Raw genomic sequence first — 23,790 nt, forward strand, 5'->3', positions numbered from 1 at the left:
TTTAGAGCGAAAAGTGGTACTTCTAGCAATAGCAGCCTTGCCTTCGCCGACTCTAGCCTGCACTAGAACGCCATCTCTCCGACTGTTCAGGGGCCAACTATGACTGCAGCCCACTGCAAACAAAAGAATGTCATGCTTTCATGAATGTTCAGTGTTAGTTTATAGTTACTTTGCTTTCAGATTAGGAGTGTGAGATAAGATACTTAATATTGAAGGTTGTAATTACAAATATCTCAATTTAACATATCATATTACGAGAATAACTCCACTCACATAGTAATAGTTTATTTGCTGGACTTGAACAATTTCAATGCAGTAAAATAAGTGATCTCTTAATTTAAATCAGGTTTTTAAAAAAAACAGGTCATTCTCAGAAAATAGTTGTTTTTTGCAAAAAAATAAAAATATAATAATAATCCATGCTTATTTAAATAACATTGGCAAATGCTAAGAACATTTTTTTTTTTGCCCTGTTAAGCTTTATTAATATATATATATATATATATATATATATTGCACCTACAAGGTTGGCAAATATAACTGATGCTAATATACATAAATACATAAATATTGATGAAGTCTATAAGAAAACATTTTTATTTCACCACAATGTTTTACCAAAAAGATCATGTTTAAATGTCATGGCATAATCAGAATTTTTTTAAACTAAGTAATTATACATAGACCATAAAAGAATATTTGAATTTCAATAAGAGCTCAGTTTAGCTATTATTATATTATATACTATTATATATAATTGCATGGCAGTTTCATACTGCAATAAAAACAAAACTTAAAAAAAGAAATTTAATTAATGTTTTATTTTAAAATGTGTGAATTACACACCAAATGTCATTTTATAATTTAAAATTAGGTTCTGAATCCTCTTAATTATATATAGTAGATTGCGTGGACACCATTTCCTGATAAGAGTTTAGATTTGAAGTTTCTTGCCTATGATTATCAGAGGAAAACAAATCCGATGCTAATAATAGAAATTACAAGACAAAAAAAACTGACTGCAATACACTGATGTGGTAAGATTGTACATTTGTTTTTCTAGTAACTTTATGAGATTGCAATATGTAGTGTTAGTATTATTTATGATTCTAGGTGCGTGAAATTACATTTCAACTTACGTCTGCTACCTGAACACAGAGATAAAAATAGAAAAAGAGAAACAGCACATGATAGTACATATCAAAATATAGATGGCATGTGAAATGCTGGCTCTGTCTGCGGTGAGATCTTGATGAGCTGGACTCAGATGGCACCTGCTGCTCTTCACCTGTGCACTTATAAGAGTCTCTGCCAAGGCCATGACTGGGATCGTCCCGGTCCATCTGTGACCCCCGTGTCACAGCTGATTATACTGTTCAAGTCCTCACCAAAGACATTCAGTTCACTTGCAAAGCACATCGTCAGTTATGTGTTATATTTATTGTCCATAGTTTGTTTTTACTGTAGGTGTACTATAGGTGTATATCTGATTCCTTGGTGAAATATTGTGCGATATTGGAAATTTGATTAACTATCTTCTCTGTGCAAGGAATTCTTTCCTCCTGCATTTTGGTATTTTCGAATGGGTGTTCTGTATTGTATTTGAGGTTGTTTAAAGAAAATTAAAATGATTATTCTGCCATGAATTGAGCATCTATCAAGATAATAGTAAATAAAATTGCTGTAAAAGAATTAAAGCTACATAAAGTGTGTATAGGTGTACAATAGCATGCCTCTGAAATCTTATTTGGCTGTTTATAAAGACATGTTGCTGTTGTGATAAAAACATGATAGTGAGAAAAAAAGAGAAAAGAACATTTATGAAACGTTGGTGATGTAAGATGGTAAAGCAAATAAAAGTCATTTGTCTATTATTGTGATACTATTGTGTAATCCTTATTGTGCTCGTGTCTAAATGTAGTACCATTTATAGTCCACACGGGGGCTTGAAAGGATTATAAACATAAAACAAATGAGAAATGAATCTATCTGAAGTACTTACGCAGACCATACATCCTTTTTATGATAGTTGGGATTTCTAAATTTCCTAAAATGTCTTGTTTTCATTTCATTTCTCTATATTGCTCATAAAATATATGTACGTGTACTTATTTGCATTTGATTGACCGTTCTTCTGTAGATCCCGCCTTCTCACAAGTCACTATTGGCCGATGATGTATAATGCCTGTACGCTATTGGTCAAACTACTTTTCAGTCATTACTGAAAATAATAGGAAAACAATGGACATTTTAGGCAATTTTGAAATTCTGGCCAAGACAAAAAGGACGTATTGTCCTTTTTTTTTTTTTTATTACTATATATTTTTCACAGTAAATCCATTTGTAAGGGAAGCATGAAACATCCAGCGCTAAATTTTTTAAATTTAAAGAGATTATTTAAACTGGTAAACCTGTTGAGCCTTAAATATGTGAACTTGTCCTTGTTTTCTAGAGTTTATTGTTCAATGAAAGTAATTTCCCAGAAAGAACAAACTGGACTTGATGCAAACACTCAAAAAACACTTTTTTTTCACTCAAAATACATTTCTTTTTAGTATTTAAACATTACATATGTACATAACAAAGCAGGAACATTTATAAGACTAAATAAGTGAAAAATTATTTAAAACATCCACATTGTGCTCAAATCTAGTGTCATTCTGCCCAATGGTCATTGCCACAACTTATGTGTGAATCAATATGAAAACTCCAGTTACAGATCAAGAATCGTATTAACTGAAAAACTTGAGAAAACACAGCATAGGCCTAATCTCAAATGTGCATAAATCCAGTGTCTGGTGGACAATTGATGCATCTCTAAATTATTTATGGTAAATGTGAACATCAACGGCTGCTGTGAGACATTTTATACTGATTTAACACAGACTGCATTAAATAGCCAATACAGATATACACACAGTACTGTTGGCACAATACATAAAATGCTAATCAAAAAGTGATCTGAAATCAATATGGGACTAGCTCTATTTCAACTGTTTTTACAGTAAAGCAAACATTACCGAATCCTTATGCAAACCACATGTTCGCTTCATGGCAGTGTATTAAAAATATTCACGCTGATGACAACAAATGTAAAAAAATTTCATAGTATGTCTGCTTGCTAGGAATAACATAAATAATACATTTGTGCAAACGACTGTGCAAACTAGTGTGTAGGAGCTTATTTTGCTCATTTAAATATACTTTCCAAGACCCTCATATTAAAAAGATAAATTATCAATACAAAAATATAGTTTTGTTTAGTTCAATAGTGTGATGAGAGATTTAAATGACCTTAATAGGGACACGCTTTACAGCTGTAATGTAATGTACAAAACTATTTCAAGTCCTACATCTAACCATTATCATAAAACTCTTTCACATTGTACATCTTAAAATGCAAAGCAAAAAGGTTTGAAAGATCTGCAGGTTTCTGTGAGTGTTTATGGGTGACTTTCTACTAGCAGCAGGACTTCTTCTTAGCGTGGCTGTCTACTAGTGACACGGTTTTCTCTTTTTCTCTGTCCTCTTGGTCTTTCAGAACTCTGACAGAGAGAGAGAGAGAGAAAAAAGGTAGCACATTGCACCTAACAAGGTGCAATACAAGAAAAATAAAACTGTACTCGGGAATAACCTGACAGTTTATGCAGCTGCATGAGCAATAAACAGATATTACGAATTATTCTGCCAAAAGTCTGTTCACATACTAAAACATATTGTACCTTCATAAATTACTAGAATTTATTTTTTTAATTTTACCACATCACACTCTTTTGTCTTGTAATTTCCAATATTAGATTCTGATTTATATACTTCATATACATTTATTTATGTGTTTACCTAGTTTACGTGTTTTTACCTTGTTTTTATGTGAATTTATTTTTTTTGTAGTCAGAAATCTGACATGGATGTATTCAAAACCACTCTTCTGTGTACTTATTTATTTATTTATTTATTTTTTACTTAATAACCTCTTACCTTGCCATATGAATCATGGACTCTGTCACATTGTTGCTTGAAAAAGCGCTGCACTCATAGAAAATCAACTGAAAGTCCTGAAAGAGTGAAAAGGAAATGGCAAAATAAGATACTTTTTAGAGTAATACTGTATGCCTTTCAGTGTGGTTCTTTATCTGGTGAGTTCATGCAACAGTAACTGACAGGAAGCCTCTCATGCATCTTCATTGAGACAGGAGAAAGGACTTCCTCACATGCACCTCACGGCTGAATACTCATTCAGCTCTGAATCAGTTCTTTAACTTGTCTGTTTCAAGACTTCCATGCTAAAAATGTTTAATGGTGATGCATTAGTGCCACTCCAGGGCCCAGATTCACTCACCTTTGCTAATTTCTCTGCCACTCCCAGTGGAACCTCTCTCTGACCATCTAGATCGGTCTTGTTCCCCAGGAGCATGATGGGAATGTCCTCACCTGCTCCCTCCTGTAGATAAACACTTCACATTAAAACTGCCTTACCACAATGATACAGCTGACTTGCTTGAAATAAACATTTTATTGCATTTCTGTTGTCTGTCTATTGATTTCATTATACACACTGACATTCAAAAGGTTGGGGTTGATAAGATTTGTTAATATTTTTGAAAAAGTCAAAGGCTGTATTTATTTAATAAAAGGATTTCTTAAAGGGGTCATATGATGCGATTTCAATTATTCCTTTCTCTTTGGAGTGTTACAAGCTCTTGGTGCATGAAGAAGATCTGTAAAGCTGCAAAGACTAAAGTCTCATATGACCCCATTAAACAGTTTTAAACTGACAATTAATAAAAGCATAAAAAAAATTAATAAATAAAAAAACGTACTGACCCTGAACTTTTGAACCTAGGACTTTCATTATCTATTTTATTAACAAATTCCTTTTTTTAGGCCAGTATGCCAACATCAAATTTACATAAAAGCCTGTTGAAAGTTACACTTCTACCACTAATAATAATAATAATAAAAAAACATGTGTTAACCAATTGCTACCTGTTATTACCAACTGGAAGCAAGCAGTATTTATAATTCAAGCGTAAGAGTCGTGTTTAAATCTAAAGCGCATTTTACTGGACAAAATATTTTCTTACACCGTATTTCATGAATATTTCAATCAATTCCCCAAAGGTGTATGTGTATGCAAGTATAAATATAATCTTTTACCCAAAAGAAAGTGGATATGAATCACTCACCTGCACGCTGGTCAGCCAATGCCTCACTGCTGTGAAAGTCTGCTCATTAGTGATGTCATACACCACTACCACGCCATCAGCCTTGCGGAAAAACTGCTTGGTGATGCTCCGATACCTGTCGGCAGATCCCCACAATAAAGGTCCTTAGCATTCACTTATTTTTGCAGTTAAAAGATGCAATGGAGCGACCAATTAACAATTAGGTCTTACATACTGACTATAATTGATTAAGACTGTTAACAGAAAAATAAACATATTTGAAAATTTTTTTAAAACAACTCGCCTCTCCTGTCCGGCTGTGTCCCACATTTGCAAGGCTACCTGGCTGTTGTCTACTGTAAGAATCTTCACACTGTAGTCAATACCTGCACACATCATGTTCTTTTACCATGGTATACTTTTGTATAGAAATAGTCTTGAGTGCTTTAAATGTTAAAATCCGAAGTCAGCAAAACCTCAATGTTGTGCGAGACTACTAATAATGGTTAAACAGTGTTACTGCCATCAGCATGTGGACAATTAACAGACACAACGACATGGTGTCAAATTGTGAAACAAGCTGTGGACTCACACCCAAAGACATGGTTTTGGAGCAGCATGATGGTAAGTAGATGGCAGAATTTTCAGTTTGGGTAAGCAAGTGACTTAAAATTGATGCTATTTAGTTTAAATAAATAAAAATACCCCTGGACACTAGTAAAAATATGAAACGAGGCCACTTACCTACAGTAGCACATGTACCAGAGTGGAAACAGTTGTCACAGAAGCGACGTAGAAGAGATGTTTTTCCCACACTAGAATTCCCCACCAGAATTATCTTAAAGAGACGATCTGGACCTGAACAGGCCTCTTCCACCTGGGAAAAAAAAAAAGACATCACAGTTAATAAAAAGGGGAAGAATGCCGGGTCCATGTGAACCAAAAACCTGTTAAACATTTTTGATGTTATTCTAAAGAACTTTATTCCACTATAAAGAACCTTTTGTGCAATGGAAATGTTCCATGGATGTTAAAGGTTCCTCATAAAGAACCTTTATTTTGTGGAGTATACTCATTTTGAAACCTTAAGGGATGTCTGAGGTTCAGACCAAATCAAGCTGTTTTCTCACCGACTGGACGGTCTCTTTGCCCACAGGCCGTCCTCTGGGAGAGTTGGGTGTGGGTGCGACTCCTGGAGGGGGTGAAACAGGGTTCGGAGTGCTGGTTGTGGGGTAAACATTGCTCATCCGGACGTCCATGCCCTCCTCCAACTCCTTACTCCAATCTCTGAGATGGGCTTGATAACCCTGCTGAAGGACTTGAGGAAGATGGTCCTCCTCAATGGAGATGATCTTCCGGAGCTGTTGTTCTGAAGGAGGTCGTCCATCTACCATGTCCTCCAGGTCCATGCTGTGCCCATTTACGCCAATCACGTTCTTCCACTTAGATTGTGGCAGAACCTCTTCATCCTCATCACTGGAAAAAACAAAATCCACATGTATGCTGATTTATTCACTAAGATGACATCAGCAATACAGAGCACTACCTCTTTTTGATCACTCAAATTATAAATATCAAGAAAACATCTTAATGATAAGCTTTGATTAAACTCCAGTCTAAAATGACTAGCTCTTTTATCTTAGGAAGTCAGATCCTTTTTCATTTTGCAAATCCACTCCATCTTTTCATCTTGAGTACTTTTCATCTTGAGTTCATTTAAGAGCCATACCTCTTAAATGAATGCTTCCGCTCAGACTGCTTCAAAGTAATTGACCCAGGCCTCTGTTTCCATGAGAGTTTTGCTACAGAAGTATTTGGTTTCTGGAGACAGCAAACAATGACTTGAAATTATCTAAATGCAGGATCAGTACAATGTCTAATATAACATTGATATGAACCTACTTGATAGCACATGTCTCTTTCATCTCGTAAGTGTTTGTTCATTTCCCTAGGAGGAATGAAACAGAAAACATGAAATCTGACCAAAACATAAAGACCCGCCCCTTCACTGATAGTTATTTCTTACCTTAACAAATCAAGCTGCTTGAGAAGACTTGCCCTCTCTCTTTGCAAGCTTTCTGTAACCCTATAAATCTCCCTGAAAAAAAAAATAATGATAATTTTTTTGCTAGCAGTAATGATGCCAAATCAAACAAGGGACATACTTTACAAACTAAATTGAAATTATTAGATAAAAAAACCTTATCTATGTAATGTTTTAAATGTAATGCATAATAATGCATCTCAATTAATTAGAAGTTTGTGGAAAAGTTAATTTATTTCAGTAATTCATCTCAAATTGTGAAACTCATGTATTAAATAAATTCAATGCACAGAGACTGAAGTAGTTTAAGTCTTTGGTTCTTTTAAATGTGATGATTTTGGCTCACATTTAACAAAAACCCACCAATTCTCAACAAATTAGAATATGGTGACATGCCAATCAGCTAATAAACTCAAAACACCTGCAAATGTTTCCTGAACCTTCAAAATGGTCTCTCAGTTTGGTTCACTAGGCTGCACAATCATGGGGAAGACTGCTGATCTGACAGTTGTCCAGAAGACGACCATTGACACCCTTCGCAAGGAGGGTAAGCCACAAACATTCATTAACAAAGAAGCTGGCTGTTCACAGAGTGCTGTATCCAAGCATGTTAACAGAAAGTTGAGAGGAAGGATTATTAGAAGTGTGGAAGAAAAAGACGCACAACCAACCGAGAGAACCACAGCCTTATGAGGATTGTCAAGCTAAATTGATTCAAGAATTTGAGTGAACTTCGAAAGGAATGAACTGAGGCTGGGGTCAAGGAATCAAGAGTCACCACACACAGACGTCTCAAGGAATTTGCTGAACCACAAAAAACATCAGAGGCGTCTTACCTGGGCTAAGAAGAACAAGAACTGGACTGTTGCCCAATGGTCCAAAGACCTCTTTTCAGATGAGAGCAAGTTTTGTATTTCATTTGGAAACCAAGGTCCTAGAGTCTGGAGGAAGGGTGGAGAAGCTCATAACCCAAGTTGCCCGAAGTCCAGTGTTAAGTTTCCACAGTCTGTGATGATTTGAGGTGCAATGTTATCTGCTGGTGTTGGTCCATTGTGTTTTTTGAAAACCAAAGTCACTGCACCCGTTTACCAAGATATTTTGGAGCACTTCATGCTTCCTTCTGCTGACCAGCTTTTTGATTTGATTTTCCAGCAGGATTTGGCACCTGCTCAAATGCAGGATATTTAAGTTGGTTAAATGACCATGGTGTTGGTGTGCTTGACTGGCCAGTAAACCTGAACCCCATAGAGAATCTAAGACGTATTGTCAGGAGGAAAATGAGTAACAAGAGACCAAACAGACAAGCTGAAGGCCACTGTCAAAGAAACCTGGGCTTCCATACCACCTCAGCAGTGCCACAAACTGATCACCTCCATGCCATGCTGAATTGAGACAGTAATTAAAGCAAAAGGAGTCTCTACCAAGTATTGAGTACATGTACAGTAAATTAACATACTGTCCAGAAGGCCAACAATTCACTATTTTTTTTTTATTATTATTGGTCTAATGGAGTACTTTAATTTGTTGAGAGTGAATTGGTGGGTTTTTGTTAAATATGAGCAAAAATCATCACAATTAAAAGAACCAAAGACTTAAACTACTTCAGAGTGTGTGCATTAAATTTATTTAATACACAAGTTGAATTACTGAAATTAATGAACTTTTTCATGACATTCTAATTTATTGAGATGCACCTGTATTTATCAGCTTATGATGATTTCAATAAATATATAATTGTAATGTACAGTAACATAATCGTAACAACAGTAATTAGAATCATGGAGAAAATAATGACAAATAAATTAGACAATCACAATTACAAACGCAAAAAAAATGTAGGGAATGACAAAAAAAATGATATATATTTATATTTCTGTGTGATATTTGACCCTCATATGCTTTGAATGCAGTGAGTGTACAAATATTTTATTTTACATTTCAATAGAGCATATTATTATATTCTAAAAAAAATATTCACTTTTGAATTTAAATTTGAATATATATGAAAAAAGCACATAGCAGCATAGCACTAAATGTCATCTCATCCTCACATCTCTCTCTCCTCGTGCAGACGTGAGGACATTTCCTGCAGCAGCATGAGTTGCTCCTGAGCCAGACTCAGCTCCTGGGTGGTGTTGTCCAGCTCACGGCTCAAGTCCTCGTTACACTTCTTCAGTTTGACGTTCTCCACAGCCGTCTCCTGCTGCTCGCTGTGCAGCTCTCGACACTGACGCTCCAGCTGATGGACATCAAACAAACACACATGTAAAAAAGGAAACAATCAAGCTTAAGCTATCATAAACATAAATGAAGAACAAGAAGCTCTTTGAAACTAATTGTGCTGGATAACCAGATATGATGGCTGTTTATACGCACAACACTATCAAGAAATTGAAAGGATAACCTTGGAAGTGTTCATGTGAATGGTTGGATGGGATATTGTGGGAGGAAAGGATTGATAAGAAAGCTCTTACACTCATGCTTTTCGACACAGCTATGTTGCTAAATACACACACAAAATAGGACACAATCCCACGTCTATGAACAAACATACTGTACCACACTTCAGCTCCTCACAGCAGAAAAGAAGTTTTGCTTGCTTTTGCACACAGTTGCATTGCAGCAAAGAGCACAATAACGGAACTAATTGCAAATGCGAAGAAAAGAAAATGAAGCTTGTAAAGATGCAGGCAAAGGAAGCATTACGACTTTGTTACTTTCGGTTCATTCATTAGCACTGAAAGACCTTGCTCTATTTTTGTGTGTGTGCATCAGCACTGTCAGATGTGGTTTTCTGAAAGTTGAACACAAATTTCCAGCAAATGATCAACGAATCTGAGAATAATACTTCTGAGCATTAAGACTCGTACAGTATTTAAATCAAAGCACTTCAAATGTAGATGTTAGTTTGTTCTTGAGTTCAAGTTACAGCCTTTCCTTGACCTTTCATTAGGATTAAAGCCCTTATAGAAAATTATATCACTCTTTGTAAAATTCTTTAAATATAAAAAAAATTAATAATAATAATAAAAAACATTTACTGCAGTTGTTTTTTTCCTTAGATGTATTTATTCTATATAAAATGAAATATTTATAAAGTGAATAGATGTGCAATGTCTTCATAAATATTACTAGTTAAACTGGTTTAGTGACAAGCAAAAGAATTTGTTGTGACTCACCCGTTTCTGTTTATTAGAAAGCATTTCCAGCTCTTTCTCTTTAGCGGAAAGCTGATGCTCCATGTCCTGACTGCGAGACAAGAACCGCTCAGAATCCTAGAGAACATAGTTCACATGACCCATACGATTTACCATAGTACATAGTAAAGCCCTGTTCACGCCAAGAACAATAACTATAAAGACAACAATATTAGCGTCCACACCAGCAGACGATATGGTCTGTTTATTCCAAGCACACGCTCATCTGCCGCTTTAAATTCTCAAGATCGTAATAGCAGGATGGATTCTGATTGGGTGTCAATGTGTTTATCAATCATAAGCTGGAAAAAATCTTTCTGAAACTGTTTCCAAAGATTAAATTTCTCTGTGCATTTATCATTATAGCTATAGTGTGGTGCTATTCTTTAATATAGAGAACGATTTTAGTACTATATCGTTATCTTTATAGTTATCATCCTTGGTGTAAACATAACTTCATTTGAGATTGCCAGTCTAACAGCCTTTTTATTTGAATTAATTTTTATAATTTCTGGTCTTTACATACTGTATGACTTTCAATGTAAGTCTATGAGACTGTTTTTTTTTTTTTCAAATGACCAATTTGAGTAATTAATAAGTAATAAGTGTTTCACCGCTAAGAGTATCCTCTCCTTTTCATTCTTGATCTGTTGCTCCATTTCTTCATACAGCCTCTGGATTTCATCATCATGTGTCGCCACTTTCCTGTGAAAGACGTCATGATCACTCAAAAATCTTGTAAGTCACTTAGTCATATGAGAGAATAAAACACTATTTATTGGTTATATGGAACAGACGTCATTCAAAAGGCATTTTCAGCTCAGCTCTCAGCAGATATTTCAAAGATACATCTGTAAAAGCCAAAACAGACCTGAATATCAAGCCTCAGTACAGGCTCTCCATTGTGATAAAAAGAGAATAAATGTGGTCTGAATTAAAGGGATCAATATATTTGAAAACTGAGTGATACTCATAATCATGCAAGCATGCATTACACATTATTTACTTTTTTCTTTTGAATGCTTTAGGGAAAAATATTTATTTGCTTGCTTGTTATATATCCTTTAATGGTTGACAGAATACGGTAAACACACTGCTCAACACCAAAATCTTACCTTTGCTAATGCTTAGAAAATCAACTTTTGGGCCTAGTACAAGCCAACTCCAATTATACAGTCAGCTCAGCTGTGAAAATCTCATGCAAAAGCCAGGTTTCCTAGTCCTTGCATCATATATGTGTCTTGAGTCTTTTTAGTCATGATATGTGACTGTCAAGTCAACCAACATGGGATTCATATAGTGGGCTGTACCTCAAAATGTATGAATGTCACCAAGTAGATAGCAATAAAATGCTCTCTACCATAAATTTTGGTAATTTTGAATGTATCTTTGCTAAATTAAAATATATAAATACATAAATAATATCTTACTGACCTAAATTTCTAAATGATGTACTAAACATAGTTTCATAAAGTAACATCCCTTTAAAATGCATGCTCAAATTCTGAAAGGAATAACAGTGCTTAATTGACATCTGACCTTTTAAGTGCCGTCTCCATCTCTTTCTTCTCCTGGTTGGCCTCTTTGATTTGATAAGTGACCCTGGCGAGGAACTCCTCAAAATTGGACAGAAGGTGAGGTTCGTCTCTTCTGAGCTGCACCCAAAGACTCCGCACCTCTCTTGGCCTGAGACGTCACAACACGCTTAATGCATCATTTATCTCACCAAATTCTTAAAAATTACAAAACAAGAGTTTGCAATGTGTTTTACCTTTATATGACCAAGTTTTATCTATTATGCAGTAGTACCTTCTATCACACTTCACAAAAAAATGTGCTCCACTGTAAAAAATAATTATAAATGTACAAAACCAAAAAAAAAAAAAAGGTTTTCAGTAAAGTAAACCTTCGTCTTGGAAATGAATTCATTCTGAAACATAAAGGCTCTTAAGTAAAGACATTCAGTCTTTTCTGTTGCAGAAAAAAGCTTATACTAGCAATAGGTCTCCTGGAAGGATATCAAAATTACATCATGATTTTGTGGAACTACAGTAAAAAAATATAGTTCTCCTTTTATCGAACAGCAAAATGAAGCTGATCGTATATGAGGTGCAATCAGAATCTAATCTAAACTGTCAGCTCCCCTTCGAAAAAGGAATAATCATACACAATAATTACAGTCAGTCAAAGGATGAACTTTTATAATTGATGTCTTCCACCATCACCGTTTGCCTTTTAGGAGTGGCGGTAGTTTGTTGGAAGTGCATCCGGTCATGTGTTACAAAAATGGGCTCAATGCACCATTTGGTCAATAAGAAGACAAAAATAGACCTTTATTAACATCCCTTGTTCTTATCAAAGGTATCATATCTTTCTTTGGGACTGTGCTGTCTCTTTATTGATTTATTTATTTGATGCGATCTCAACAGCAAAAGCTATTTTCATGGCAAACTCAAAGTAGATATTAAAATAATCATAATAACAACAAAACTTTAATAAATAAAGAAAATGATATATAATAATTTAATCTGTTTCAGTTATTTCAGGATGTATACACTAGCTGGAATATTCTTGCATGGAAGTGCACTATGAACTATGCTACAACCACGAATATTAATTTAAATAACTCTCACTCTTCAAAGATGTTGCTTGCCCCCAGGTTCTCCATTAGCATGCAGAAGTGTTGCTCCTCGTCATCGTCTCCCCTGCTGTTTCGCTCCTCCCATTGGCTCTCATAGAGCACTTCTGGAGTCTTTGCTAAGACTGGCTCCTCATCTGTATGTGGATCTACTGACACCACACTTGGACCAAACATGAATTCACCTGAATTGGAGACATAAATACATTAGCACACTTTTGAAGGATACAGACAGCCCAAAATACAACATATAATATCAATCAGATGTTCCAATAATATAAAACACACCCACACACATTATATATACAGCATATAGGGACAGAGACGAGGCGTCAAATTACATTTACAAAAAAATACATTTAAAGGTGTATTATACTTTAAATTTTTTGATGCTGGAATTAATATTTTTTGTCATTGACCCGAAAAAAAAAAAAAAAAGTATATTTGATTCGATTTTTTACTGAATGCTGTATAGATTTCAAAGCAAACGCACTAAAGCCGGAGGAGAACTCCTCAAGGGTCAGATAACCATTGCCATCTGCGTCCAGAGTGTCAAAGACGTTCTCAAGTTCCTCAGCACACAGCGGAAGCTCTCCATTTAATCTCTACAACACATGACAAATGATACAGGCATGTTATGAAAAGCATAATGCATTTTGCATCACCTGAAAATAAGCAAATTAAGAGTATACTGTAAATAAAAACAGACAACCACACTTGAGCACACATTCTTATAACCAGGTTATTTGTATCTCATGAGTAAGGTCTCAAACTAAGTCGCATTTGACCTCTTTAATAATCAGACAGGCTGTCGATTTCAGTGATCAACCCAGTTAACACACAGTAAGAATGCTACTATTCTTAGAGAGCAAATAACACACCCTGTGTGGGAACCTGGCACATGTTTGCTCAGATATGCCCTGGGATCAGATGTCCCATAAAACACTACATAAAATTCTCAGTGTGACTTTAGTATGGACTTTTGGCTTTTTCTGTACTTGTAAAAGTCAGTTGTAAATGCTGATGATGGACGTGTGAAAACAGTTGCGTAAAAATGAGAACAAACTGCGAGCCATCACCCAGTTCCTCCGGTAAACCAAAGTGACAGCTTCTAAAAACAGCAATAAAACTCCTCCTGTGGCTTTTTTGACGGCCTGAAGGTTTAGAGAACGCTGCTCTTTGAAACCCCAGTAGTGTTGTCAGCGTTTTCTGCAAGACCAACATGTGGTGGTGCCATGATGCAAGTTACTTTGCCAAGCGCGTAAATGTTTTGTCACAGTCTTCACGATAGCATATACACAATCATTTAACAGAAAGATTTAAATACGTTTGGGTTTGTGGGGTTTATTTAATCCAAATGGGTTGAAATAACAAAAGGCATCATTTAAATAAAGATGAGGAACCGATGTTTATTAATGCTTTTTCCATAGACACTGGATCAAAGGTGTGATGCTTTTGAAAAAGGCTCTTCAGAGCAAGGCCAGAGAGCCAGACTTCAAAGGAAACATGTGCAATGAATGGAAAATCTAAGAGGTGATCGAATCTGCACAATAATACAACTGAAGGGGTGGTTTCAAAATGCCCACCACAATTTCAGGATGGTATCCCAAGCTCCTACGATTTTGACATGCTGCTATTTCAAATTTCATTTAAATCAACCACATTGATGAGCGATTAATAGCTCTAACATACTATGACCAATCAGTGGAACAGAAAATATACAAAATAATAATAAAAATATGGCGGTGGTACCGTGGTACAATGATCTGATGCCACATCATGGTATTTGATAAATGTATTTGAGAGAAACTGAATGATTACTGAAATAATTTACAGTGGTATTTACATGAATACTACAAAAGTCCAAAAAAGAGACAAAAAAAACTAGTGCTGGGCAACAATTAAAATGTTTAAGCGCACTTAATTGCATAGTTTTTTCGATTAATCGCAAATAATCAAATTGTTATGCAAAAAATTCAATAATGAATTCAAAAGTTGTGTATTTTGCACTTTTTTTTAATTTAAAAGTAAATTTAAATACTGTATGTACAGTAGCTGCTATATATAACTAAATGCTCATTTAATTTGAATTTAATTTATATTTAAAATTAAAATAGCAAAAAGTTAAAATAAAAACAGCAAGGGGCAAAAATATTTTCACAGGACGGTATGTATGTATGCATGTATATATATATATATATATATATATATATATATATATATATATATATTAGGGGTGTAACGATACGCGTATTCGTATTGAACCGTTCGGTACGACGCTTTCGGTTCGGTACGCGGTACGCATTATGTATACCGAACGGTTCGTTGGAGTAATTAATTATATTTGAAAAAAAAAAAAAAAGAGAGAGAAAGAAATATAATGATATGCGTTCAACAAGGTAGCCCAATAAGCCAAACAACGTAACAGGCAACGCCCCTGACACTCCCGAAGAAGAAAAAAACACCATCTTATATGTTTATGTTAGGCTACTCAGCAGGCGCTCGCTCACTCAGTACGCGCTGAAGGCTCGTTGCAAAATAGCCAATGCGTTGAACAGACTAGAAATGAGAAGATCCTCCAATAACCAACAGGTCTGGTGTTTGGGTGCACTTTGGATTCCCTTTAAGCTATAATGGTGATGGCAAGAGAGTGGTGGATAAATAAACAACGGTATGTCGCATCTGCAACATGACAGGGTACACCAGCGGGAATACAAAAAAAAAAAACAAAAAAAAAAACAGCGGGAATATCTGGGATATATGCGTCAGTACTATCTGGGAAAAGACGAAAAAAAGGAGAAACATGCACGCAGCAAACTATCCCTGCAGCATTTAGACACTATAGCTTACAGGGAATCCAACCCAAACACCAGATCTTATATTTCTGGTCTGTTAAATGCATTAGACATTTTGCAACGAGCCTTCAGCGCGTGCTGAGTGAGCGAGCGCCTTAGGGGCCGTTCACATATCGTGCCTAAAAACGCATGGAAAACGCTAAGCGCGTCTTTCTCCTGAGGCGTCTGTCTTTGCTAAGCAACAATGATGTGCTCTCTCCATGAGACGCGGAAATTTCAGCGAAGGATAAATGGATTTGCAGCTCTAAAAATCGCTTGCAGTAGCTCTGCTACTGAATTTATTTCAAAATTGCAATCCATATACAACTATGATCAGCTGTTCCTTCATCTTGGCTGAGCTCTCAACGTTGTTACGGGAAAGGATGAAGCTGATTGGTTGGTTCTTGTCACATGACCCGCGGTGCGCTTGCGGCATTCTGAAAAGTTGAGATGTTTTTACATTTTGCTGTATCTAAAACGTATCGAACCGAACCGAACCGAACCGTGACATCAGTGTATCGTATCGAACCGAACCGTGAATTTTGTGAACCGTTACACCCCTAATATATATATATATATATATATATATATTCATTTAAACCTAAATGAATTACATAGTCATAAAATTGATCATAGTGATCAAATATTTTAGAGCTTAAATAGTTAGAAAGATATTTATTCATTATGTAATAACTTCCATAAATTATTTTATTCAGAAAAGAAAAGAAAAAAAAAAGGATTGGATTAAAGTGTTTCATTCATCCAATTAAAAAAAATGCAGGGTAATGATTCACATCTATATTTTTGCCAATGTAAAAAATACTTGAGCCAATGTAAAAAAAAAATAACTTTGCCAATAACTTTGGCAATCATTACCCTAAATTGTATTAATTGGATGAATGAAACTCTTTTTTTTTTCAGTGTATAGAAGCATATTGTACTAACATTCCTTTTCACAAGAATTTGACAATTAGATATTTAACAAACTATGACTTTAATTGGGTTTCTTTGCAAGTTAATTACGTTATTCAGATTGCTGCTTGTCTTCTCTTGTAAGTAAACAACTTATAAGGGTGAGCAAACACAAATAAGCTCAATTAGCTCATGGTTCCCAGCTGAAACGATGCCAGGATAACCGGATGACTCAAGACATTTTGTGGAGTTTCCATTCTTCTTTACTAATATAACTCCAGGCCTAATGAGAAATCACATGGTTGCCCTTCCCAACATCCTTACCTGCATGTCCCGTCGTGTAATGAAGCCTTTGCCCTCGATGTCACAAATCTGGAAGAACTCTCTGGTCTTCTCAAGCACAGCACTGCAGTCGCTGTCACTGTGCGTCCCCTGTCTGTCTTCTCCTCTAAGACGGGATGCCCGGTCCACCTTGGAGCCACAGGTGCTGGAGAAAGATGCCATGCCGTCCATGTGTGTGTGTGTTTGTGTTTGCATACTGTATGCATGTGCGCGCAAACTCCACTCTCCTCACATGGGTCAGCCCTTGACAGAAGAGAAGAGAGAACAAAGCTTTTGAGTTACACCACATCACATCCTCTTAGAGTGCCGCTGAGTGCCATCTCATAGCAACCACCTCTTTAATTAGACAACGAGATCACTGAGATTGGTGCAGAAAAACAAATAGCGTAAAAAAGGGAGGAAGGTAGAGAGAGAATCAAGGTGAATATTCAGAAAGTTTATTTGAGTACAGATGGATATAATGTCCGTTTTCTAAATTCAGAGAAAGGAGCATTTACAACACATTATGTGTGTCATAACTGAAACACACTTAAACAGTTAATAATATTAAAGAGGGGAAACCACATCTATCTATCTCTACATATATCTACACACACACACACATATATATATATATATATATATATATATATATATATATATAACTAAAATGGCTTGTGTAATGGGTTAAGAGCATAATGGTTAAAGTGGTGCCCTTTTGCATCTCTAAATCTTAGCAACTCTAGTGGGTTCTTAGTCTAAGAAGATTGGTATGGTGTTTTGAGGAAAAATAAAGAAAGCAGATTTAAAAAAAGTTATACATTTATGATAATGATTGGGTTTCTCTGCAGACGTGTCGATTAAAACTTTTGTTTGCCTGCTGCACAAAAGTAATTTCAAAGTTTGTAGCCCGAAAAGCATCACATTGACAACTTTTCTATGACAGCGTCTTGATTGCCTACAAAAGTGAGTTAGTGTGCTGTTATATTGCAGGTTAGGTTTTGAAGGCAGTCACTCAGGCATATCCTACAGTTATGTCTGTGTGTAAAAATGTGTTTAGCAAGCAAAAATGTTTTTATGCTTTTCACATTTTTTAAGTGTTCAAAGACTCATGATAAGTTATCAAGGATTCTGAACATTTGTTTTTCAGATAAACTGTCACACAAGCAGTGAAACAGTCCTTTATTTTGAAAAGCATTTTATATACATTTTTTTTGGCAAAATTTGAATTTTACAACAACAAAAAAAGGTTTATAAGGTCTAAGTAAAGCTTACAAATATTAGAAGTAATTGACTATTGTTTAATTTTAGTCCATTAACAGTAAAGATATATTAAATAATCTTTCTGTGCCTGTACAGTGCACTTTTGTACTTGTATTTCTTTAGCACTAGATTTAGTAAAAAAGACTTCTTGATGGCTTCTAAGTAAAAACTGATGTCAGGCCTCTCCCAAACTTTAAAAAAGGAGTTATATGGCTAAATCAACCCATACAAACTAGTTGAGGCACTTACGTACATCTGAATTTCATCAGGGTCTTTTTGAGGGGAAAAACACATATGGACAGGCAAAAAGCAATAAGTCCTTGGCTGCTGAGAATAGCAGAAACTAGGGAACTGGAACACTGAAATGCACATCTCTCTTATTTAGTGGAACACAGACGTTATTTGTGCAGTGACCACAAGTTAAAAGTTGATGGGATTGATGGGAGCGGACAAGTCATGCCACAGACACGAGTGTGGTGATGGCCATTTCCTCTGGGTATTGACCAGGAAAGCCATGTTTGTTGTTTCAAACTTCTGAGTGTAGGGGCACAGAATTTAATAAATGAATTTAATAAATTTCTTGTAAATTAATGACTACATTTTAGGAAAATACAAAAAGTAAATTGACCCATGCTAAGCCTCCCTGAGTGAACTTCTTCAATATCACTACTGCTTTGCATGAAAACTTTTATCCATGTTGCCATATTAATAAAGATAATCTATGTTGCCATATTAATAAAGATAACAAAGTAGTGTGCCATGAAGTTCAAAATGTTTCAGTGCATGGACAGAGACTAACTAGCTTCACTTAAATATCATGTCTAAGAAATTTTTGGAAAAGCCTTTTTACAAAAAGACACCATTTGCACTTGTGAAACAGACAACACTTTTATAACTAGACAATTCTAAGTGTTTTTGATCTGACAAAGTATCGTTTTGACTGACAAGAATTAGTTTGGGTTTCTACTTGATAAAACTTTGTATCCAACATATTACAGCAAAGCGCATATGATATCATTAAGTAATAAATGTATGCATGTAGCAGACGCTTTTATCCAAAGCGACTTACAGTGCATTCAGGCTACCAGTTTTTACCTAATATACAAACCTATAGGTACATGTATGAAATTGGCATTTGTTTTATGCAAAACAACATACAGTATATTTGATTTATGCATTTAACCGTACAGGCTCCATGATCACCCCTGTCCTGTGACCCTACAGCAGATATGTGGTTTGGAGAATTATTGAATATCTTTACCTGTAAACCTAAAGAAACACAATTTGTGATTCTTAGGTTTAGCAAAAACAATCCACATACTGTATAGTAGTTTGTGTGTCATGTAGATTCAACAAAGTTCTTCGATTATGCAAACATTTAGTTTTATCAAAACTCAAATGGAAAGCATTTCTTGTCAGTCCAGTTAGACTACACTTATAATAGCTGAAGACAATGCTGCTCAGCTCAGTGAATTAAACTCTTGCATAGTTACTACATTTAGAAGAGAACAAAACAATTGTCGTTCTACTAAATAAAATGAAACGTAATGTCAGGGAGAAAGACAAGGCAATGCACTTTCAAAGATGGACTATAGTGAAAAGCAAAGTCATGTAAGTTACTACATGAAAACAATATGCAACTCTACAAGCAGCTGATGAAAACAGGAACACTTGTTTCCTCCTCAGTAGGAGATTCCTTCTCACACTTTCTTTCACACTTCCTCTTCGAAGTTGCCAAAGCACGAAACGGAAATGGTCAAGTTAGACAGATCAAGGTAAAAAAAAAAAAAAAAAAAAAAAGTAACTTTTCTGTACCTTTAAACAGGCAGCCGCTGATGATACTTCATAAAGTCCATCCACGAAGCGACAATCTCCGGTTGAAAAGTACTGTTAAGAGTGAAACTTTCCACAATTTGACACGGAGTACAGACAATTTCAGCCAACAATAACTGACACTGATGTTTAATTGAACGCCCAGAAGATTGTGAAACTGAAGCTGAACGCGTTATCTATCAGGGACTACAAAGAGCTGCAGACAACTATGAGCAAACACTCACTTCTGCGCGCTCACGGGGAGGGACTCGCGTCCACGTGTTTCTATAGCAACAGAAGAAGGCACGCGGAAGTTAATACTTACCACGAGACGAGTCGTTTATATACTACTACTCCTACTACTAATAACTTGCCATCTGCTTATTTTAGTATTTTAGTTTAAAAGAAGCACTGAAGTTTCATCAGACATTTGGCTCCTCCAGTCTTCAGTGTCGCATGATCATCCAGAAATCATTCTAATATGTTGATTTATTATCAGTGTTGAAACTGTTGGAACCTGTGATGATTTTTTCTTAGAAATTTTTATGTATAAAAATGCAAAAAGAACAGAATTTATTCAAAACAAAAAACGTTTCTAACAATATAAGTCTTTACTGTCACTTCTATAAAATATTTAAAAAGTCACTGAATAAAAGTTTTAATTTATTAAAAAAATATTATTTTAAATAGCATAATTTATTATTTTTCTGTGTTTTTGAAACAATAGCTAAACGTTAGAATCTTCTTAAAAAAAAAAAAAAAAAAAAAAAAAAAAAAAAAAAAACACATGAAACATTTTAACTCCAAACCAGTAATCTAGTGCCACCTAGAGTTTTTAAAGCAGATTCTCGAGTCCAGGCACTCAGCTGACACAAATATTTTATATTTTATACACATATGGCAGCATTAAGGCTGAGCTAATATTTTATTATATTATTTATTATATTATATTATATTTATTTATGTTTTACATAGGCTGTGTTACTAGTTGGCCCTGGCAGTTTGGACTCCACAGTCATGTTTATGCACGAATACATTGATTAATTCATTGAGAAGCAGTGGTGTCAGCTGCATTTCCAAAAAAGCATTGCAAGCCTTAAAAGACCTGTGAATGATTTCCACCAGTGGTCTCTATGATCAACTTAGCGCACAATGCTTTTGAGAAACGCAGACCATGTTGGGTTTCCTGTCTCTAAAGCACAGACCCTTATATTCATGCTGAGGATCTGCATCAGAGCTGCTTACCTGCAATGCTGCACTGTTTCAGTATACATGAGAACGTCTTAGCATAAGTCAGCATTTTGTGTTTGCATGGTTTCTCTGAATTACTTTCTTGACAATAGTAACTGCACACTTGCATATGCACATGCACTGTGGTTGTGGGTGTTCAATAGTCAGAGTGAACACTGGCTAGTGCGGTTCGTGGTTGTGCAAAGGGAAAATTTGAACCAGGAAGTGGTGATGAAGTAAGTTGCAGAATTAATGAAATCCCCTGCTGACCTTAATTGAGCCCACCACCGAAGCACTAAACATGGGAGTTTAAATAAGTTTGGTATATATTCTACATTTTGTTATATTGACATGTTTTTTCACTCAGTTGATTTGCCACAATTATTGATCATCAGTTTAAATTAAAAATGAGAAACAAAAAAGTTTCTTTTATGTTTTTGTCAGTTAACATTTTGTTTTATCTCAAGTAACAAAACTGTTAAATGGTCAAATGTTGTTTTGGACCCAACGGACTGTCTTGTTTGCAACAAGGATTAGTAAATTGTAAATTGATTAGTTTTTAATTCTTGGGTGAACTTTCTCTTTAAGAATTACACTTGAGCCTGCATTAACCCTCCACTTGGTGGCGCCAAATAATTAGATCAATCAAATTTGCTAGAAAATGCTTGCAGTTGTTTACTGACAAACTGCTAAGGGTGATATTCATTCAGCTCCTCAGCTGTTATTGGTAACAACAAAATGGAAACCACTGATTTTGTTTGGCAGGAAGAAGTAGTTTACATTTCATCAAAAAGATGCAGTGTGCCAGTCAGGACTGAGACAGTTGATTCAGTGTAAACACATTTTTGCAATCACTTAACATAAAAGCATTTTTGTGCTTTATGGATCACATGTTGCTTTGTGAAATATACAAATGTAAAGCAAAGGTTTATTCAACAATTAATTTTTTTCATCTGTGCTTTTAAACAAGCTCAGTTACTGTCTCTGTTTCCAGCACTAACACCTAACAGTAGAAGAGTGAAACGGTACCCACAGGAGCAATTTCCACAAGCCTCTCAGTTCTGAAAGACCATGGAAACAGTGAGAAGAAGAGAGAGCGAGAGAGAGCAGTCACAGGCCAGGCTGCATGGGAACAAAGGAGACGTCTGTAACAAGCCTTTAATCTGTCCTTCTGAGAATATAGATGGGTTTCTTTGCCTTTGTTCAGACAGGCCACAAAAATAGTTTCTCTTTGTTTGTTCAGCTAAAGTCTGTTTAGTTGTTTGTTGTTTGATTCCGCAAAAACCACATGAAATGCATACATAGTTTGAAATGATCTGAACTGAGGGATGCATTTCCAATTGAATGCCTTCTGAAGTCAGATTTCAAGTAGTTTGTTTCAATAGCAGGATCATCTACTCACTTCACTGTATATTGAATGGTGAATGATCTATCTATCTATCTATCTATCTATCTATCTATCTATCTATCTATCTATCTGTCTATCTGTCTGTCTGTCTGTCTGTCTGTCTGTCTGTCTGTCTGTCTGTCTGTCTGTCTGTCTGTCTGTCTGTCTGTTTGTCTGTCTGTCTGTCTGTCTATCAAGGCATGTAGTTTGGTTAAACCAGAATTTGATGTGAAAACTGTGAAGACTTCCATCCTGTTCAGTGAAAATGCATTCAAATGTATTCTATTTTTGGAATTTTATAAAGTCTATTTATATTCTAATCATATTTTTGGTGTTTGATAGATTCATTGCATTAATAAAACACCTATATTTAAATTTTAAAGCACTTAAGGCTATAAAGCTATAGACCTCTGCAGTGTTATAGCTTACAGAATACCAAGTCTTATGCCAAGCCGTGTGTGTCCCTGAGTCTGCTCTGTATTCATGCCTGTAAAAGATGTTGAAATTTTTTCCATGAATGCAAAATGATATCGAAGAAAAAGGAGCCTGGCTTGAGTAATGCGTATGAAGTGTTATGCTGTAAAGTGAGCGAAGTGTCAACGTAAGAATTACCTGTAAATAGCCTGTAAGTGGAAAATGTGGGCAAGACCACATGAGTTGATGCTTACGCATTTGCCTGCAGTTGTGGACATGAGTGCTTTTATGGAGCAGAATGCCATAAAATTATGAGAGAAGAAAATCTGTAATCTTTTTCTCAGGGTGACACTGTCACTTACTATCTAAGCATGTCCTGCCTCACTGCGCTGGACGAGGTAATTATACGCCCCATTTTCAAGCAAGCCGGAGCTGGGGAGTGTTGCCAGATCCTTCTATGATAAGAAGTCTCAGTTGCCCCAACCAGCTGTCAGAGGTCCAAAACCTTGCCTGCTTCCAATTGAGATTAGCACAGGCTTTTTACTAGTAATTAATTAGCCTGCCTGTTAGAGC

The 23,790-nt window shown here is 35.6% G+C and overlaps 1 protein-coding gene across 2 annotated transcripts; it reads right to left on the minus strand.

Moving 5' to 3' along the window:
* Positions 1-12: 12 nt before the first annotated feature.
* On the minus strand, positions 13-20,701 carry cracr2aa (calcium release activated channel regulator 2Aa). Of its 2 annotated transcripts, none has more exons than XM_026287224.1 (18): positions 20,190-20,701; positions 17,115-17,375; positions 13,538-13,649; positions 13,040-13,229; positions 11,946-12,092; positions 11,021-11,111; positions 10,389-10,484; positions 9,261-9,448; positions 7,192-7,263; positions 7,068-7,113; positions 6,895-6,986; positions 6,296-6,641; positions 5,910-6,042; positions 5,470-5,551; positions 5,187-5,301; positions 4,340-4,441; positions 3,979-4,055; positions 13-113 (listed from the first exon to the last, which is right to left on the minus strand). In XM_026287224.1, exons 2-18 carry the CDS (start codon positions 17,325-17,327, stop codon positions 98-100), a joined length of 2,118 nt encoding a protein of 705 aa, XP_026143009.1. In that variant the 5' UTR covers positions 17,328-17,375; positions 20,190-20,701; the 3' UTR covers positions 13-97. The 2 variants fall into 2 exon arrangements, with proteins under 2 accessions (XP_026143009.1, XP_026143008.1); XM_026287223.1 differs by lacking the exon at positions 13-113 and adding an exon at positions 2,445-3,545.
* Between the last annotated feature and the right edge of the window lie 3,089 nt (positions 20,702-23,790).

This window comes from Carassius auratus, chromosome 18, assembly GCF_003368295.1.
Source record: "Carassius auratus strain Wakin chromosome 18, ASM336829v1, whole genome shotgun sequence".
Lineage (NCBI taxonomy): Eukaryota > Metazoa > Chordata > Actinopteri > Cypriniformes > Cyprinidae > Carassius > Carassius auratus.